The sequence below is a fragment of the Notolabrus celidotus genome, chromosome 7 (genome assembly GCF_009762535.1).
Source record: "Notolabrus celidotus isolate fNotCel1 chromosome 7, fNotCel1.pri, whole genome shotgun sequence".
Classification (NCBI taxonomy): domain Eukaryota; kingdom Metazoa; phylum Chordata; class Actinopteri; order Labriformes; family Labridae; genus Notolabrus; species Notolabrus celidotus.
Window position 1 is genome coordinate 2,042,177 of NC_048278.1, and position 20,405 is coordinate 2,062,581.

Sequence of the window (20,405 nt, forward strand, 5' to 3'; positions counted from 1 at the left end):
CAACGTGGATTATGTCTGATGACGTACCTGAACTCGTTGACCCAGATCTTGTTCTTCAAACTGCAAGGAAAAAATTGAACAAATAAAAGATTAATGCTGATGAATGGATGAATCAGAAAAGAGCACATTTTAGCATATGAGACGAGTATTACCTCTTGCCGATGATCTGAGCGTAGGTCTTAACCAGGTAGTCTGAGATGTTTCTGCCGGTCAGATTCTGAAGAGTATCTTTCTCGCTGATCTTCATCTACAAACAGGAAAGAAACATCCGTTAAGTCATGAAGCATCATCACTTTACTCGTATATTTGTGAGTAAAAAGAAATACATGGACAGTTGAGGTCAAAATGATTAGCCCCCCTTGTGAAATCTGATAAAACCCTTGATTTCTCCCTGAAAATGACCATTAACAACAAGTGTTTATAGTTTATTTGTTTCGTAGTAGTCAATAGTAGTCAATTAGTAGTCAATAGTTCCCCCGTTCTGAGCCACACCTGACAACAACCTCTTCAAATAGTTCTTTACAAGGTTGGCACATGTCTCTGGAGGGATTTTGGCCCATTCTTACAATGTAAATTGTTCCAGCTGCTCCAAAATACATGGTTTATGAGCATGGACATTCACTTTGAGCACCCGCCACAGCTTCTCCACAGGATTGAGATCTGGGCTCTGTACAGGCCACTCCAGGACCTTGGTTTTGGTGTCCTTTAAGAACTGTTTGACCAATTTTGACGTAAGCTTTGGATCATTGTCTTGTTGGAAGACCAAGCGCCGACCAAAGCCTAGACTAAGAGCAGAGTTCTTCATATTATCCCTCAAAATGTCAACATAACTTTGTTTTTTCATGATGCCATGCACCCAAACAAGGCTGCCTGTGCCAGTATGATGCTCCCACCACCATGTTTAATTCTGAGGACCGTGTTCTAAGGGTTGAAGGACTCTCCCTTTCTTGGCCAAACATAATCAACATCTATGTTCCCAAACAGTTCCATCAGATCAAAGGATGGACTTCCAAAACTCATCTTTACCTTTCAAATGTTCACGGGCAAACCTCAGCTTGACTCTGATGTACCACTCTTTGAGTAAAGGGGTTCTTCTGGGACGATGGTCCTGAAGCCCACTACGATGAAGATCCCTCACAACTGTGTTCCTTCAAACATCAACTCCAGAGGAGGTCAGGTCAGCAACAATCATCTTGGCAGATGTCCGGGGCTTCTTGCAGACATCTTCAACTACTTTCCTCTCCAGAGTTCTTGAAATCTTGTGTTTTCTACCACGCCTAGGTTTGTTTCTAACAGAGTTTGTCTCCTTGTACTTTACAATGATGCAACATACAGCTATTCTAGACACTGTAAAACGCCTGGAAATGGCAGTATAGCCTTCCCCCTTATTATGAGCCTCCATTATCTTCTTTCTGAGCTCAAGACTGATTTCCTTTGTCTTTGGCATGGTTAGTATGAGTAGTCTCTCTCAATAATGTGTTCAAGTGCCCTGTTTGGAGTCCCTGAAGTAAATCTCAATGCTGATTGGATGCTCAGGTGTTGTTAGGAAGCCAGTTGACTGCACAGGTGTGTTTTAAAAGCAAAAATTCACATGTGGGCTAATATTTTTGACCATCCCATTTTTCACTATATTTGATATAAAGTTACCCTAAAAATTTATTTTATATTCTTAAATGTACCAAAGCTACTAAAGAACACTGGTGAATGTTTGCTTATATCAAGTTTTATCAATGATTCAAACATTGGGCAGAATTTAAGGAAAATGTTCCAGAATTCCTGGGGCCTAATCATTTTGACCTCAAGTGTATAATGGACTTGTGTTGTTTAACAAACCTGCGGTGGAGGAAGTCCCCCAGCACCCGCCGGACACTCTGGCAACATCCTCTTGCGTCCCTCACAGCTGCACTCGCACAGGGGGGACGGATCTTCCATGGACCAGTTTCCTCTGTCGAACAGGTCCTGCACACTTTCAGAGACTTCAGGGATGGACCATTCGTCCTCTAACACCGTACAGGGAGTGTCCCTGGAGAGTGAAGGTACAGGATAGAAGCTCAGATATTTGTCACATGTGTGAAAGATCAGCAGATTTAATGTTAATGTTTTATAAACTCACGGTGTGGGCTCTCCTTCCATGCAGCGGGTTCCGAATCCTGGATGATTTGTGAGAGCTCCTAGTAGTTTGTTGATGTGAGGGTCTTCAGGAAGGTCGTTACTAACGAGACAAAGACAACACACCGCCTTTAACGATACAATCCAGAGCTCTATCCTCCTCTTTCTTAAGGTTTACAGTCAGCTCTTTTTATAGCTGAGTGAAGTGGTCAGCAGTGGAGTTAAACACATGCATTAGGTAGCAACTAGACCTCACTGCAGTTAGATAACCTTCTGCATCTTTAATGATTCAGCACTTTGCAGCTGGAAATAAAACCAGTGAACCCATATTTAGATGTGATGTTTCTTTTTAAAAGAAGGAGGGAGGTGCATTTTCTTGAAGACAGAAATAGCGCTGGCTCACCTGATGAAGTTAAACTGTTCTCCGTACATGCCGGGGTCCAGAGCCAGACTTGGGTACTTTCCAAAAGGAGGAACGATGAGACTGAACACCAGAGCGATGCACACGAACACAGCCGGGAGAACGATCTGGAATAAATAAACAACAACATCATTATGAGAATCTTTCACGCCTGATGAGAGGAAACACTCGCCCTCTTTTTTTTAAACTCAGCGTGACTGAACGAATCATCGATACCTGAGCGAAGAATCCTTTCCTGGAGCGCCGGGCGTAGAGGAATCGTTTCCAGAGAAGTGCGACAAACTGCTGCCTCTTCAGACTCCAGCCTTTGACCTGAAATGAACCTTTGCCATCTGTTCCACTGAGCCAGTCCGTCTCACGAGATTCTGCACACAGACGCCGAGCACACGAGAGACAACAGTCAGCATGCTGATTCAAGTCCTGCTTATTAAATCATGCTTCTTATTTCTAAAGCAATGATAGCAGTAAGGATGCTGTTATCATTGCACTGCATGATGGGTAATGCAGTTCTATCTGGGTCACCTTCAGAGTCATTGAAGTCAAAGTCGTCTTCGGTGAAGGGCTTCAGGCAGCTCTGGTGGTCTCCAAAGGCGTGATGGCGACGAGTCCTGGTGGGCACGACTCCATCTGCAGAAAAGAGGAGTCCACATGTTAAAGTATCTGAGCTCAGGTCTGTAGTCTCATGAACATCTACAACTGTAGAAGTGCAACAGGATACTTAATGCAAGTGTTAACTCACCTGAAAGCTCAACTGCATCGACTCCACTGTCCTCAGCCACTTTCAGGAAGATCTGCAGAGAAGAGACACGACATGAAATGAGATGCATCAAATAATAACATGAAATCAAAAAGAAACAGTCGGGACCAAATGTCGTCTGAGCGTCTCACAGCTCCTCACCTCTTCCAACGTGGTGTCAGATATTCCGTAACTAGAGATTCCAAGGTCGGTGAGTCTGTCGTCCAGCTCGTGGAAGAGCTCAACAAAGGCTCCGTCTTTAGCGGACTGGTAGGGCAAGATGTACGTGATCTCATGACCGAGATCCTCAACCAGGCGAGCCTCAGAGACGTGCTTGAAAATCACGTTGGAGATGAGGGACACGTCTGAGGAGAGGAAAGAAGCAGAGGGAGTGAGAGGTGAGACGGACACACTTTACAGGGATCAACTTTTCTAGACTGAGTGAGAGTCAGATCTTACCGATAGTGGTGGTTTCACTCTCTGGTTCGCTGCCTAGTCCTGCATCCGAGCTGCTCTCGGACACACTGTCCTCCTGAAGCAGAGACAAAGAGGGAAACAGTTCAGTAAGACTTCAGAACATGTTTAAAACAGTCAAGAGGTTTCTGTTTAGTAACATCTGCTCTTACCTTCTCGGCCTTCTTGCAGTAGGACACGGTGCTGGCAGAGTTCCTGCAGGACTGAAGCGTCAGGTCGTAGTCTCTCTTGACGAGGGTCAGGTAGTAGCCTGTTCCCAGCTGAGTCTTCAGGAAGAGCGAGGAGCCCACGCAGCACAGCTTACCGTGGGAAATGATGGCGATGCGGTCACCGAGGATGTCGGCCTCGTCCATGTGGTGAGTGGACAGGATGATGGTGCGGCCTGATGCGGAAACAGAGGGACACGTTCAGATTAAAACATCAGGATACACATGAGAGATTTATAAGATTAAACATGAACTTTAAAACATGATCTGTTGAATTTACCTTGTCTGTATTTGAGCAGGAGGTCCCAGATCCCTCTGCGTGCATAAGGATCAACCCCAGCAGTCGGTTCATCCAGGATCACGACCTTTGAGCCGCCGACAAAAGCCAAAGCCACTGAAAGCTTCCTCTGCATCCCTCCTGTAAAGATGACAGGTGGAAAAAGTCAGACTGACAGCACTCAATGTGATCATATGTGTGTATTTAGGTATAAAACATGTCTGATGTTTCTGTGAAGTGTGGAAAAGTTTGAACTCACCAGACAGCGTGCTCGTACGGGACGTTCGCTTGTGAGGCAGTCCGACATCGTTCACAATCTGCTCCATCTCAGCCTTCACCTTCTCCTCGGGCAGACCCTTCAGACGGGCGTAGAACCAAATGTGTTCCTCGACTGTCAGCCTGCAGGAAAAGACAAGTCAGTTAATTACAGAAACACTGCATGTCTGCACAGAATCCAGCTCTCCATGTTTAAACATAAACATCTAGACTGGACACATACATGCTGAAAAGGACGTTGTGTTGGGGACAGACGCCCAGGTTCTGCCGGATGGTGCTGAGCTCAGTGCGGATGTCTTTGCCGAGGATGTAGGCGGTTCCAGAGGTGGGTGGGAACAAGCCAGTCAGGATTGACCTGTGAGAGAGCAGACACAACAAAACCGTCATTAGCATCTTATCTCATGTCTCTGTCACCTCAGCTGAAGTATGGTAGATATATTTCTGGTTTATCGTACATCGTTGTGGTCTTGCCGGCTCCGTTGTGGCCCAGGAAGGAGGTGATCTGTCCGTTGTAGAACCTCAGGGACAGTCCGTCCACTGCAAGCTTGTTTCCATGGCTGTAGACCTTCACCAGGTTCTCGATGTAGACTCCTGGCTCGATGTGGCTGGGCTCCTCCTCGATGCACACAGCTGTGGACAACATGTCAAAAATCATCAATCAGTCTTTAACGTCTTCTTAAAGTAGAGGAAACATATTCAGTGAGAGGATTTGTACCGTCAGCGTTGCCCTTCTTGGACAGAGGTGTGGAGAGGTTGAAGTTCTCCTTCTCTCCGCACCAGTAAGTCCTGGTGAAAGGGAAATACCAGGGCCTGGGGATCCCGTACTGACCTGGAGATAAAGTAAAAGTGTTACTGTTTGGCTCAAGGTTGAAGATGAAGCTCTTTAAGAGAAGGATGTCAGGTGTCTACTCACCAGGGAAGACAGCTTCGATGTACCAGGTCATTATTCCGTACAGCACGGCGTCAAACAGCATGAGGCAGATAGACGTGGTCAGGTTGTAGCTGTCCTCCTCCAGAGGGCTCGCCAGCAGGTTGGACCACTGGATCCCGACCCCCTGCTCCTCAAACAAGGCGAAGTACTCGCATCCGAAACCGAAAGCCACAGGAGACAGCAGGCTCTGAGAGAGGAGAGAGAAGTTAGCTCTGGAGGTAGGATGTTTGTGGATGTCTCAGCATTTCTGATAACAACATTTCTTCAACGTACCACCAACACTTTAGCTCCAAAGCCCACGTAGTCCTGCCAGGCCACACACAGCACATACGGCAGGTAGAGGGTGAAGTAGATAATGCCGCCGCAGGCTGCAGCCAGGTTGGCACGAGAGAACATGGTGCTGATGAGGAAACACTGCATGATGGTGACGACCCCGAAGGAGCCCAGGAAGAGGAACACCACTCCTGGGTCACTGTACGGGAGAAGGTTCCCCATCTGAGAGGGGACGCAGGGTGAAAACCAAAGACAGAAGATTAGATACTTTCCTCGTGACCTTGTGAGTTTGCAGACATTCCTGCAGAGTGAAGAAGTTGATTCAAGTGTGAGTATGAACGCTGACCTTTAATAACATCACCAACAAGCCGGCGCTGATGAGCAGAGGGATCAAGCTGCTGATGAACCAGCTGAGCCAGAGGGTGCCGTTGTTCAGTCCCATTATCCTCATCGTCTCCTTCAGACGCGCCTCCTTCTCGTACACGACGCCCTTTATGATGATGGCGACCGAGTACATCCACGCCAGGGTCATGAAGAGTGGCATGGAGCGGCTCATCACGCGCAGGAAGCTGTGACACAAAGAGTGGTTAAACACCTTTTCATGACGTTATGAGGTGAAGCATGTTTTCTTCTCTGCATGGCGGACACTCACATGTCATCCACATAACAGGGGTAAGGCATCTGCTGGATGTAGATGCCTGTCTTCTCTTTGCTCCCGGTGACGGCTCTGATGATGCCGTGCTCGATGACGTCCTGCAGGTAAGAGAATCCGCCCCAGATGTATCGAAGGTCCTCAAAGGGGTCTGCCCTGGGACCAGGGTCCCAATAGCTGTGAAACAAAAGGAGAGTCAGTACACGGATATGAAACTTCAAATGATCTTACATGACATAAGAGCCGGGCGCAGCCTCTTACCCGTCCTTGATCTTGTTGGTCCTCTCCACGTTGTCGATGTCCATGCGGATCTTGTAGTTGACGTTGGGAGGAAGGTCGGTGCTGTTAGTGCGCGCGATGTCAGGAAACACAATCCCAGCCCAGAACTTCTGGTTGTCCAACAGACCCATGGACTTGTTGACGAGCCGCTCCTCATCGGCTACGGGCTCCAGCTTGTCCAGGTTCACACACTGAGAGAAGAAGGGAGCGGGGTTACAGGATTGAAGGTTTAAGACTTCATTGCTTTATCTTCACATCAGTTAATGCAGCTGTTATCCCCCCGATGTCTCACTGTGTTTGTTGCATAAACTCAAAGTGCTCATAAGAGACCGTCCTCGCTGTAAGCTCCTGATTGTGATGAATCAAAGCCCTGCCGTGTTGACAGGCTCTTACAGGCTCTGAACAAACAAATGAACTCTAAGTCCAGCTCATACAATCACATGCTCTCCTCTCTGATTCTCTTCAGGTGCTGAAAACAACAATGAACTCTACAACCTGTGACACAGATCATGTGCTTCAGGTAGACACTGAGTAACTGAGCTGGGCTTGATTTGTTGGGAAAACTCTCAGATTAGCCTCTAACAGGCAGCGCAGTGCTGACATAAGCTGACTTAAACCTCATCCCCTCACGACCTGTGAGAGGCAATGAAAAAACAAGGCTGCTAATGCTGAAGGCATGACAGGTGTTTACGGCAGACACGGCCTTGACATCGTTTCTTTGTGAGGAATGTGGGATTGCACATATGACCTCTTTAAGGCAGGACACGGTCAGTAGGGCAGAGAGGGAGAAAACACGAGGGATATGGAATAAACGATGAAGAGAAGGAGGAGGGGGGTGGGGTCACGAGGTGCAACATCAGGATTCTGATCATGACACATCCGAACTTCAACATTCATGTTTGCTCTTAAGGCTCGATTGAGAACTTCCCTGGCAGAGATAAACCAGACTACAACCACCTATTCATCAGTGCATGAACATCAATTAACATTTGGCAGGAGTGGAGCGGCGGTTGTTTATCCTTAGGGCTCGGCTCTGGCACACTGACCCACAACACAGGGACAGAGAGCAGCGACAGACTCAGCGGGGTGCTAATTTGATTTGATCGGGGAGGGACGGGAAAAGAACATTTGATTTTAAGACTTTAAATAGCCGAGCCAAAAAAACAATAAAGACGGACGAGGATGTAACGCAGTGACGTCTTCGGGTTATTCACGTCTAACCTCAAATAACTTTATGTTTATTGTTGCATGTATGAGCTTTCTCCTTCTTCTTTCTTCTGAAAGTAGTGTTAAACTGAATTTAACACAAACTTTCATCAACATCTCTGTGCGTGCTTTTGTTTTGTTGCATGTTCTGCAGCCGAACTAACCTCCATGAAGCGAGAGATGGTCTGTATGGCCTGATCGGTCTCGTTGAACACTTCCCTCCACGTGTAGGCCGATCCTGCCGGCCTTTGGTCCTCTGAGACCTTGGACAGAAAGTTGGACACATCTGACACTTTCCAGTCAGTCCCACTGAGCTGGGCGTTGAAGAAGGCGGCGCTGGCGTTGTTCTGAAGTAAAGTCTGAAAAGAAGAACGTTTATTTCGTTAAAAAACTAAAATGTAGAGCAGATAAAAAGACAAAGTGGTCCCTGTTATAAAACTTTAACATCTTGGTGACCTTCCTCCTCCTGATCTGTAATTGTGTCAAACAAACAGAATAATCAATGTGACCTTTAATGCTGCTGAGCTCTGTTTGGCTTTGTTTGACCTATGTCACTCTCATCAGAACGACTGTTCCCATTGACAGATCAAACTGTGTCTTCACGCAGCAGAGACAGCCCTCTTCTCAAATAGTGATCAGAGGATTCAAGGATTCGAGGTTTTTTTATTGTCATACCAACAGAAGCTATCACATGAGATGGAACCTAATTTTGTTTCTAAGGTCCTGTATAAAGCCACAATAAGAACACACAATTAAAATATTGTACATATAAATAAACATATAAATATTGTGCATATATGTGAGGAATAGACTGATTGAGTTGTTATATAAAAGTGCAATTGAATGCCCAAATGTACAATGTGTAAATTTTGAGGTAGTGTAACGCCGTACCTTGTTTAATCTCTTCAGATCTGTTAAACTGTTACTGCGTTAACTTAAAACTTAATTAAATATATTTCAGGGCTGTGGGGAAGAAATAGCACGGGACAACTTCTGCTCTGCGTCTTGGACAACCGCACATCAAACTCGTGACACATTTACTTAACCTCAGACAATATCACCCTGAGCAACCTTAAAGAAGCAGTGCAATATATGAAACAGTAGTCTTTCAAACTTCATTAAAGACTTAATGATATAAACACTTAGACCAAAATAAAATCTCATCTTACAGTAGTCTGTTTTATTGCACTGTTCATGTCAGAGTCTGTATGGCTGAGGGCAGCAGAGCTGGATGTGACGTAAAGTCTGATTCACCTCTGACAGAAACAGCTCAAAGGAATGTTCAAAACTGACTTAAAAATGAAGCTATGAGTTAAAAAGAGGCTTATTTCACAGCCTCGGCGAATCCTTTTAGAGTGACGTTATCTAAAAGTACCACCGTTCGCCACTAGGGGGAGATGGTGCTTGTGCATTTTTGCAGAAAAAAAGTGGTGTTAAAAAAACCAGAAGGGGAAGAACAACAAGTTTACAGCCATGTTAGGAAACATGAGCTTGCTGATAGAAGCTCTTTAGGACAGTAATTGATAAATACAGGCGTAGTCTGCTGCATTTGACATCCATAAATCAGAACAAAATATGGAGCCTCTTTCTTTAAATTATATTTTAAATCATGTTATCATGTCGACAAGTCTTTGTCATGTTTGTGGTCATGAAGTTTTGAGGGTGACCTTTCTGTGAGTTTGTCCCTCTGCTTATCACTCTGTCATCACAGAGGACTGTCCTCTCTTTGTCCCCGTCCTCTTCCTCCACAGTTTAAACTACTTCATCTCCGTGTAAAGAATGGATAAACAGATTTGTGACATTTATAAACCCTTAAGTTATTTTGTTTATCTGGAGCCTGGTTGAAGCATCGTGAAGGGTTTTCCTTCCTGCGTGGTTACATCAGACACTTGATTACAGATTCCAGATCACTGGCTTTAAACTGCTCCTCGTGTAAACAGGAAGAGGGCTGAGAACAAAGCTCTGACGTCTGCATGGGCGTGTTGTAAATCATCCCCACTCACCCTGACCAAATCCATTTCCTCACTGTGCTCCATGAAGGTCCAGATTTTGGGTCTCATCTCCTCCCACATCCCTCCTAGGTCCCTGAGCACGCCGAGCTCCTGGAAGGTCTTATTCACCTGCAAACACACACATCTCATTAAACTGGGCTTTACTCATGAGTGTGATGATTTTCATGTGTGAGAGGAGCATGTTTATACCTCGTGGATGATTCTCTGTGTTGCAGGGGTATCAGGGGTGTACAGGATCTTCCCCATGAGCAGAGGCTTCAAGGCTCTCCAGATCATCCTTGAAATGGGGCTGGACTCCAGGTTCCTCATCATGCTGTTACAATAAGGTGCTGGAGAAGAAACAGACACATTTTAAGACTCTAAACTTCTGTAAACAATCTGCAAGGACTCCGGGAACACAGACAGATGGAGGGAGCTTCAGGTTACTCACTTGAGGAGTTGTCGTACGCAGAGAGAGGTTCACTGTCGCTGCTGTTGCCATGATTTCCAAACAAGGCCTTGTAGTTGTTGTCTTCGTACCAGTTGAGAGACTTGATTTTGAGTCCACCTCCCTCCGGGTGTCCGCACACGATACGTGACACAGCCTGGTACATCTGGTTCGGGGAGCCTGTGGCGTTTGCGGTCAGGTACAGGATCTCCTTACGCATATCCTTCCAACTTTTCATGCTGGCAAGCTGCAGGGATGGAGACATGGAAATATTAGCATGAGCGTTATACCATGCAAGTGATTATAGAGTCAATGATTGAACTGATTGAAACACAGGAAAAACTGGTGAAGAATGTTTTTTAGGTCTGATAGTCACATGTGCTCCACATGTTGCACATCTGCTTTGATAAGCGTCTCAGACACAGTATGAGACATCTTCTCTGTCATCTCTCACATCAGAAGCTCCATATTTGAGCATGTTTGTGGTGAATCTGTAAGCGTCAAGTTATCAAAGGTTATCATCCGCTCTCTGTTTGGTGTGGTAGACGGGGAAGTCAAGTGTTTTGCTGTCGGGTGGAGACACTCGGCACTTAACCGTCTGCCTGACTCAGATAAATTTAACTGCTGCTCCCGTCCTATCTCTCCCCTCGTCACACGCACATGCCTCTCTCTCTCTCTCTCTCTCTCTTGCTCTCTCTCTCTCTCTGTGTGAGTGTCGGTCTGCATAGACTTGCATTTCTTTCTAGAGGAGAGGTCACATTACATTCAACACTTTATTGTGATTATATGTCATCAAATATCAACAACTATGATGTAAGATGACGGAGCAGCAGAGCGGTGTGTTTACTGTTAACAGGTTTTTCTGTTTGTCCAAAAGAAGAGGGGGAATCTGACTTTGAGGCCCCGGGGTGGCACAGTACTGTCGCCTTCTTATCACCAAAAATGACTTCTGCTCAGCTGCTGTTCACACTCTAATCATACTTCAGAGCGACTCGTGGTCATAAATAAAAGTTAGAAGCTCAAATGTGACCAAGCATGTGTTTTTAAGAACTGAAACTGAGCCTTAAATGGAAGTAAAGCTGAAACCTCCAGCTGAGGAGTTTGAGATTCATATATTTCATGTGAATCTCAAACAGACGTGACATCTCCTGAATAATGTGCTCCACATTCTCTTATCAAGACGCCGTTACATCAGAGTGAAGGCAGAGCGAGTTCATCTTGGTTCAAGCTGAGGTTACTACAGGTCAAGGGACAAGTCGTTGCAAGTTCCCTGTTCATGTCTCCAAACTGGTCAACTGCACAGTGCAACATGCAATTATGTCACCGACTCGTGATAGGAAAGGAACTACAAGGGGGAGCTGTGTTTTCTGTGCGTGTTAAACAAAGAAAAGGAGGAAGAAGAAGAAGAGGGGATCTTTTGTGTGCCAAGTGTGAACCACAGGAGGGGGCTCGGGCTTAGGTTAAGCTCAAGATCTGTGTGTGTGTGTGTCCAAATGTGCACAAGGGATTGAAGCTAAGGGTAGCAGACCTTTCCCTGAGCTGAATATGTGAGCAGGTGAGATACAGAAAGAAAGAAAAACAAGGAGAGAACGGTCGTGAGGAAGCAGCAGAGCACGAGCTGGTAATAAGCGAGGAGAGGAAGGTGCAAGAACAAAGAGAGGTTACTATCGGGCATCTCCTAATAGGCAAACCTGCACAGGCTCAACAGGCAGAGCGCGATTACACACACTGACACACAAACACACATGCACGCACAAACATGCGCGGGCGGGATGAGGCTCAAATGGACAGAAGATCCAAACATGGCATGCATGGCTGTTTCAGGACAAATAACACTGTGCTCTTTGTTGACTCTGTGTTGTTTCAAGTCAGCTGGCCACACTGTGCGACTCTTTCCATCCGCAAGATATTCAACACTGCTTACCACCAAAGAGAAAGTGAGACTGAGTGAACCGTCGCGTCTCAGATCACAGATCAGCTGTGCAGCTGAAGCTGCAGTGACATCAAACACGTCACATGCTTTCCTGCACAAAACCAGCTGTGAGGAAGTGTGTGGATTTTGACTGGGTGCAGATCTGGGTCGCTTTTTGGGGTCTATGGGTTTCTTCTGTGTTTTTGCATAAAAAGGTCCCCGTGCTGTGTGTGCATATGCTCCTGTAACTATGCATATTTGTGTGTTCATGCCTGAGGCTGCAGTAGCTGCAAACACAAAGCAATGACTGACAGAAACCTAAACCACTATTCTAGTTCCTGCTGTTCAGGTGTCGGATGTTTACACACACACACACACACACAAACACAAACCAACATCCTCTACTGTAGGTTTCTTAACTTCTGATTGTGTGTGACAGACCGTCTGCCAAGAGTGTGTGTGTGTGTCTGCGTGAGTGCACAAACACTTGGTGTGTCTGAGTTTTTCTGTCACTTCCCCACAGGGATGATGCCCATGTTATCTTGAGTGACTAGATGAGTAGCACACAGACACACACACACACACACACATACACGCACGCACACACACACACACACACACACACACACAGACACGCATGTACGCACACATGCAGACTGGCAGATGGGAAGGCAGCAGAGGAGGATTGTCCCACAGTAACCTCGCAGCGCAGCCTGCTTGAGGTTACTAGAGTTCACATTTCCACTTCAGCACACAGTTATTTAGTGCAGAGCAGCTGAGCGGCCAATCATCAATTAATGGTTATCATAAAGTCAGATGATTTAACTTCAAGTCGTGGCTTGAATATCTAAAGAGTTTGGGAGATTGTGAAGTTGAGTCCTTGGCTCTTTATTATCATAAACCTGCTTAATAAGAAGATGATTGCAGAGACAGAAAATGAATCCTTGTGATTATAAAATCCCAGTAAAGAAGAAGTAAATATAGAGGCTGGTTGTTAATTTCTCCAGTGACAGTGACCGGTTGTTGGAGTGGAGAGGTTACTAGAGTTCATTAACACACTCACAATCGCTCTGCTTAGCAACCACTTAAGCTTCTTACAGCAAACAGCACAATTAAAACGGATGCCACTTGTGTTTCCGAGAGTTACGTCGAAGAACTCGGAGTTTACTGAAATCCAAGAGCCGTGTTTTATCATCACAGAGGCTGTAAGATCACTTGTTGTAAAAGACTGAGAGTGATTTCGGATTATTAGAGATCTTTGCACTGCCAGCTACCAAAGCTGAACGAAATAATCTCTTTCCTTCCGAGCAGAGGGAAGGGTTGAAGGCGAGAAGTGCAGCTAATTAGGATTTAACAACATTACACGAGGAACAAGTCTACCCATGAGCCTAAAGTGAGAAGTTTAGCTTTCTGTCTTTCACATGGTGAGAGTTTTGTGAGCTCTAAACATGTTTCAGACTTCCCTGCAGATTTATTCTGCACCTTTTCAAGGCGTCTGTTTCACAGCAGAAAAAAAAAACCACATTACCCCTGAGGTCCTTTTTGCCTCCCAACAGTGATAAGCCCGGATTGAAACACAGGCTGCAGATGATTACTGGTTAGGGAGCGGAGGTTATATGAGTACATTTTTCCACCCTGTCAGCTTCGGAGCACATCAACCAACCAGCTACACAAACCTGTAATCTGCTTCAAACAGAGTAACACCCCCCAAAGAGGAAGGATTTCGGTAATCAACAACGAATAAGACACTAAATGAGACGCTCTTTCAGAGAATGAGACACACTCATTGTTCAAATGTCAAACCTGAGGTACCAGAAGCTCCAGGTAAACACACAAGAGTTTAAAATCTCAGCAAGAACACACACACATTGTGCTTTTTGACTTCATCAAAAAGAGTTGTGCTCTCACATGGAAAGCGATGAGAGGGATAAAGAGTGTTGGGAGAACTTGACGACTTACTGGTCTTGCACAAGAAAAGAAAAGCCCATTACTATTCTTCACTGCTGCTTCGACACACTCTCTCACACACACACTCTCTCACACACATGCACATGCAGCTGGGTCTTAATGTTTTGCCAACTCAGCAGAGCAGGAGCCCAGGAGAGAGAGGGGCTTGTGTTGTTTTCGTGCGTTTGCATCACGGGCTGCTGCGTCTCTCCTTTCATTTGGCCCCGATCAGACTGTGTTACGTTATTTAAGGCCAGGTGTGCCAGTGAGCGTTGATGTGAGTGTGTGTGCTCCTACGCTGTGTGTGTGTGTGTGTGTGTGTGAATGCCAGACAATGAAGACAATGCACCTGGTCGTCAGCTGAGTAAGACTCTGGTGCCGTCATCTACGGGAACATCGTGCACAGCCTTTTTGTTCTGGGTTTGAATGTTTTTTTGCAGAACTTTGAAACTGCTATTTGTGATCGGTGGAGGAATCTAGCTTTAATAAGGGGCGGAGTGAAAACCCACTGTGCTGGAGTTTAAAATCCTTTGTTAACATGAGAAAAGACTCATGACTGCCAGCTGACCATCTCATTTTCAGTCATACACTCTTACAAGGTTTACTAGAAATCAGTTACTCTAAGTGTAGCAGTGTTTGTCTTTGACTTTTTTTCCATCACGATGACCTGCCTCGCTCTTTCACCTGATAAACTATATATATAGTTCAAAGTGCATGTGTGTGCACATATGTATGTTCATATTATCAGGGCCCTGTGTGACCGCTGAGTTCAGAATTGATTTTTTACTCCAACCTGTGATCTCTGTGTTTGTGTACTTTCTGTGTATGTATGCATGCGTGATGGGAATTTACCTCCACGGCCAGTGCTCCCATATTCTGCAGAAGATTGTCGGTGGCAGCTGAGACCTCCTGGACCACTTTGGGGTCGGCCCTTACATCTTTCTGTTGGAGAGAAAGAGCGATACTTAAGATGTTGCAAAGAATCCACATCGCTTGTGTTCACTATGATTGCATTTTGGAGAGAGAGAGGTGAGATGAAACAAACAATTTAAGGGATTTGCATAGACAAGAGAAGAAAGCCAAAACTACTCCCTTCATGCAACTTTAGTGACAGGTACACTACCAGTCAAAAGTTTGGACACACCTTCTCATTCAATTTTTTTTATTTATTGTAATTATTTCCAACATTGTAGATTAATACTGAAGACATCAACACTATGACATAATCTGGTTTTGCCATCATCTGGATTACAACAGTAGTCAAATAGGGCTATCCATTGTGTAGTAACCCTACCTCTGAACAACACAACTGATGGTCTCAAACACATTAAGAAGGCAAGTCATTCTACAAATGAACTCTTGACAAGGCTCATGTTCATTAGAAACCATTCCAGGAGACCACTTCATGAAGCAGACTGAGAGAATACCAAGAGTGTGCAAAGCTGTCATGAAGGAAAAAGGGGGCTACTTTACAGAATCTAAAATATAAAACATATTCTGCTTTGTTTAACACTTTTTGGTTCATTCAATAATTCCATATCTGTTCTTTCACAGTTTTGATGTCTTCAGTATTAATCTACAGTGTTTACAATCATTACAGTAAATACAAACCCTTGAATGAGAAGGTGTGTCCAAACTATAAATAATTCATTGTCTCATTGTATTAACTTCTACTTTAAAGGCTCAATGCAGCGTGTTGGACAAGGGGCTGAAAAAAAGCTTGAGTAGGGGAAGGTGTGAGAGAAAGAAAGGAAGAAAAACACCGGGGTCAGAGGTCAGGAACGTGGGGTGACGGGAAGAACAACAGGGCAGCCTGGTGTTGACCTGTGTTCCTGTCAGTCAAAGTAATGTGTGTGTGTGTGTGTGTCCTCGTCCATCACATTAAGCTGTCAGCTGCTGGAACGCCTGCCACTCGGTGAGGCACGTGTCGCTGAAGACAGAGAAGCCTTCTAGGAAAAGAGAAAGGCCCAGCAGCTTCCCCCTCTCTTGTTCTCTCCTCTGACTTGTTTTCTCTTCGTTTAATGATTTCTGCTCCTCAAATACACAAACACCCCCTCACAGAGGCACAGAGGAGTTTTGCAATACTCTCTTTTTACAAAATGTGTTACTTTTGGGCAGGAATTTCCATTCTTGCTCCATTAAAAAGAACTGCATGTGTTTTTAGTGAGTTGAGTCCACAGTCGGTCTGTAATGACTTTATTCTTTAATCAAGAAAGAAGAGACACAGCGTGGCCCGGGTTACTGCTGACACTCTCTGTCTCTCTAAAGATCAGCACACAATGTTTGTTTCACCTCTCACCATGCTTCACCAACATGACTCACATTTAGGTCACGGGTTTTATGGGAAGAGGACATGCTGTCGGGGGAGGGGGGGGTGGAGGCGGAGGAGAAATGACGGGCAGCAAAGAGGGGAAAGAGAGGAAGAAAAACAAGTAAAGAAAACAAGAAAGTTTGAGAGTAAGCGGAAAAGATCGGTGGGATCTGCTTCAGGTCTTTGTTGGTTGTTTTATAAAAGAGCTACATAAACAGTGAGTCCTCCTGTCAGCTCCAATCAGTGTCACAGCTTCTGAGTCCAAATTAGAAGTCACAGCAGAATGACCTCGAAAGGCAATCAATTAAGAGAAGCTACTGAAGTGAGGAGGAGAGATGGAAAGACTGAGTGTAAACTTGTGTGTGAAGGGAACGTCATGTACTTCCCAATTAAATGAGCAGAATAATCATTTTAATACTGTGATATTCTGCAGATTGATTCTTTTTGTGATGATGGATTCAAATCAAGCACAAGTGCTGGATATGAGTCTGACTTCATGTACGAACTCACCCGAACTGGTTTGAGAAAGTCAAGGTTGGACAGGAAGTGGCTCTGTGCTTGGTCCAGCCAATCACTGGAGGACTTGCAGATGATGTCTTGAGTCAGGCGGGACACGTTGCTGTCAGCTATGTGGACGAACTCCTCCAGAGGGGTGGCGTTACAGAGGTCTCGGAGGTGGAAGCCGAACCCTTTAGTCAGGACCTGGGTGGAGAGAAGCAGAGCGCGGCGGATCAGAGACGTGTGTGTGTGTGTGTGTGTGTGTGTATCGTGAGAGGGTAGAGGAGGAGATTAAACATCAGCTGGTTGAAATGTTACTGTAATAAGATGAAACAAATACGACACAATAAATAATCTGCTTGAAACAAACAACAAAATAAACATCGTGAAACGCTCCGCTGTGTGTTTCATGATTCTTGCATCACTGTGCCTTCACGGGGAACATTGGACTGCATTGTGGTGACTAACACTGATCATGATTCATCCTTGAGTTCCCTTGGTGTTAGTTCATGAAAGAATGTTGTGTATCCATCTAAAAATGTTTCTGAAACTTGATTACAACATGGCTCACAGGCGAGATTAGTGTGAAGCTTTGAATGGGAGAAACGCTTCCCTGCTGCGGAAGAAGGAAAAAATGTTGAACACAATCAGATTTATGATTCTGTCGTCAGAAAAACAAGATATCCTTTTCATGCATGTCAGCGTGTCGAGGACCGGGCAGAGACCGTGTCCTCTCTGACGGAGACAAGATGCTTGAGTCTGTGTCTGAAGGCGAATGTCCTTGACAAGTCTGTGTTATGCCATCATGTCTATCAGACTGCAAACTGTAAACACACACACACACTCACACATGAACAGAGAGTCACGGCGGTTAATCTGCTCATTGGAAAAACATCAGGGCTTACACGTCGGGTCGGGACGTTTGTAATCATATAAACCATCTAATAAAGAACAGACAACATGTTCCCCCAATGAAGGAGTTTCATGTTCATCGTGTGTGTTTCCTCTGCTGCAAACTCAAACACCATGTCATTCATTTCATGAAGTGTCTGGACAGCTTCCTCTCCTTAAATAATGCTCCCAACGACCTTCCTGCACTAATGGAGTCCTCCACTCTGATCGATACATGTCTGGGATGAGTAACGTGAATGTGTCTGGGAGTCTGCATCTCTCCACGTGAGGAGGAAAATAGGGGGGAAGGGGAGAAGGGAGAGGAGCGGCTATGTGACAGCAGCCCTCCAATCACGAAGGAGGGATGGCATGGTGGGCAGCTGAAACAGTCAATGCACGGCTGTGATATAGGATTACAAATACAAACAGTCCTGATTTGGGGGGGGAGAGGAGACAGTGTGTGTGCGTGTGTGTGCGTGTGTGTGTGTGTGTGTGTGTGTGTGTGTGCAGCTAGAGGAAATGAGTTTTTGAGTTGAACTGAAATGAATGAGAGGTGAAGAAGATTGCTGCATCAGAAAAAAATCCATCGTTCCAGTGCTGAGAAAATGTTGCTCAGACAGTCCAGAGGGGCCTTCTGATAACCAGCAGCTTCTCCTCCTCTCTCTCTCTCTCTCTCTCTCTCTCTCTCTCTCTCTCTCTCTCTCTGCCCCTCTCTCTCTCTCTCTCTCTCTCTCTCTCTCTCTCTCTCAGTGTTTTCTCTGTTGGGTATTAAGGGCTTAGCTGCAGCCCGCCAGATACTGTCAAGCCAAGGTCACTGCATTTATGCATGAGCACTCGATTATGAGAAGGTGATTATCTCATATATGAAAGGGACAACACCAAAGACTGTGCACAACATCGCATTGTGCTGTTGTCAGCTGACTGTGGTGGAGGTCTACATCGTGCATGTATCCTCAGTGTGGTTTCATCGTTTCATTTATGACACACTGAGAGACTCTTTACCTTCTCCAGATTCACGTCAGCCTCCACGATCTGCTTCAGCGCGTGACGAGGAAGAGAGGCGTTGTGGTGCAGGAAGTGGGAGAGGGTCTCATTGTCCCGGAGAAAATCTTTTAGCTTGAAACCTGCAAGGAAGAGGACAAAAACACAGAAGCATTGAAGTGTGAGACATAGACGTGATATGAGTCCGTATTTGAGGCTTGGTGCCAGGATGAAACGGCAGAATCCAGTTCCTTCTCTTATTTCAAGCTGGCTTGTAATTCCTGTAACTTAGTAATCATGTGAAGAAAGTCATTAAATCAGAAATTCTTCAAAATCCTTCCACGGAAGTAAAGAAAACTCCCAGACTCCCCCTGCCCTGAGTCAACCCCTTCAAAATTCAGTATCATATCTTCATTATAAACTCATAATCACGGACTTACAGTGAGGTCTTATTACTCATCGTTCGATTGCACAACTCTGAATACTGATGGCTTCACAAACTGTCCTCGCTGCACTCTGAGAACTTTTTGTGCTTTTTGCAGCATTCCCAAGAAGTCAAACCATTTATGAATCTGGCCCGAGTCAGCTGAGTTATTGCACACACACACGCACACGCACGCACACACACTGCTCTCCTCTCCTCAGCTCCCCTCAGTTGGTTCTTAGTTGAGGTTACTACAGGGCGTTCCACTTTGCTCCAGAATGTGCAAACCAATGTCCTCTCTCTCTCTCTCTCCCTGTAACCCACTCCCTCCTAAATTTCTCCACCTCTCACCTATTTTCTGCACCCTCACTCACGTCTTGCCCACTGTCTCTCCTTCCTCTCTTTATTTTAGAACGATCTTTTCCTTGACATTCGCTGCCAGCTCTGCAAAATGTTGATTTGATTCGTGCAGCACTTACTCAAACTGTTGTGTAACTACATTCTTCTGAGTAAACCTAGTTTGATTCATAAGTCTTAAGTGATTATTGCTCTACTGGCCTTTTTAAACTTTGAATTTAATTCAAAATAAGTCTATAAGGCTAACTGAGAGTTATTTTTCTGCTACATAATTTAATTAACTCCTTTAAAGATGCTTAAAATCTCAAAAGAAAACTCACCAAATTGTCCAAGATGCAAAACTAAAGTAGGAACATTTATGAATCTGTTCTGGCAGTTTGAATTACTGACACATTTTTGGAACTCAATTCACAGATTCACAGAATCAGTTTTAAAAGTGAAACTTGATCAAAAACCTTGTTCATTCGGCATTGGGGATGATGTTTGGGACACAGCCCTTAAAAATGTACACTGTTCATCTATATGTGCGCGTCACAGTCTGATCCAGTTCAAAGTCCTGCATCGTCTTCATTACTGTAACTCTGCCCTGGCTAAACTGTACCCTAACATAGACCCTCACTGCTATCGATGCAAAATAGTGCCTGCAACCCTTTACCACATGTTTTGGGGATGCTCAGAACTAGATCAATTTTGGTCCTCCTTCTTTAATTTGTTCTCTAAAATATTTAAGAAAAATATTCCCCTCTGCCCCCTCACTGCTATCTTTGGTGTACCCCCAGCAAACATAACCACAACTACCAAACAG

At 45.1% G+C, this 20,405-nt stretch overlaps 1 protein-coding gene across 3 annotated transcripts in view; it reads right to left on the reverse strand.

The window, feature by feature from the left end:
* Positions 1-20,405, reverse strand: part of LOC117815651 (phospholipid-transporting ATPase ABCA1-like) — a 41,540-nt gene that overhangs the window by 7,330 nt on the left and 13,805 nt on the right. For 2 of the 3 annotated variants that reach the window (XM_034687474.1, XM_034687475.1), the window contains exons 6-33: positions 18,841-18,962; positions 16,960-17,151; positions 14,991-15,080; positions 10,283-10,526; positions 10,042-10,181; positions 9,844-9,960; positions 8,005-8,199; positions 6,617-6,825; positions 6,356-6,532; positions 6,050-6,272; positions 5,704-5,925; positions 5,413-5,617; positions 5,215-5,328; positions 4,955-5,129; positions 4,723-4,854; positions 4,483-4,622; positions 4,227-4,364; positions 3,893-4,122; positions 3,726-3,798; positions 3,429-3,631; positions 3,270-3,321; positions 3,044-3,157; positions 2,747-2,895; positions 2,513-2,637; positions 2,114-2,212; positions 1,834-2,023; positions 153-247; positions 28-60 (exon numbers count right to left, since the gene is read on the reverse strand). In XM_034687474.1, the coding sequence (XP_034543365.1) occupies positions 28-60; positions 153-247; positions 1,834-2,023; positions 2,114-2,212; positions 2,513-2,637; positions 2,747-2,895; positions 3,044-3,157; positions 3,270-3,321; positions 3,429-3,631; positions 3,726-3,798; positions 3,893-4,122; positions 4,227-4,364; positions 4,483-4,622; positions 4,723-4,854; positions 4,955-5,129; positions 5,215-5,328; positions 5,413-5,617; positions 5,704-5,925; positions 6,050-6,272; positions 6,356-6,532; positions 6,617-6,825; positions 8,005-8,199; positions 9,844-9,960; positions 10,042-10,181; positions 10,283-10,526; positions 14,991-15,080; positions 16,960-17,151; positions 18,841-18,962 (4,198 nt within the window). The remainder of the gene's footprint in view (positions 1-27; positions 61-152; positions 248-1,833; positions 2,024-2,113; positions 2,213-2,512; positions 2,638-2,746; positions 2,896-3,043; positions 3,158-3,269; positions 3,322-3,428; positions 3,632-3,725; positions 3,799-3,892; positions 4,123-4,226; positions 4,365-4,482; positions 4,623-4,722; positions 4,855-4,954; positions 5,130-5,214; positions 5,329-5,412; positions 5,618-5,703; positions 5,926-6,049; positions 6,273-6,355; positions 6,533-6,616; positions 6,826-8,004; positions 8,200-9,843; positions 9,961-10,041; positions 10,182-10,282; positions 10,527-14,990; positions 15,081-16,959; positions 17,152-18,840; positions 18,963-20,405) is intronic. The other variant, XM_034687476.1, reaches the window with a different exon arrangement.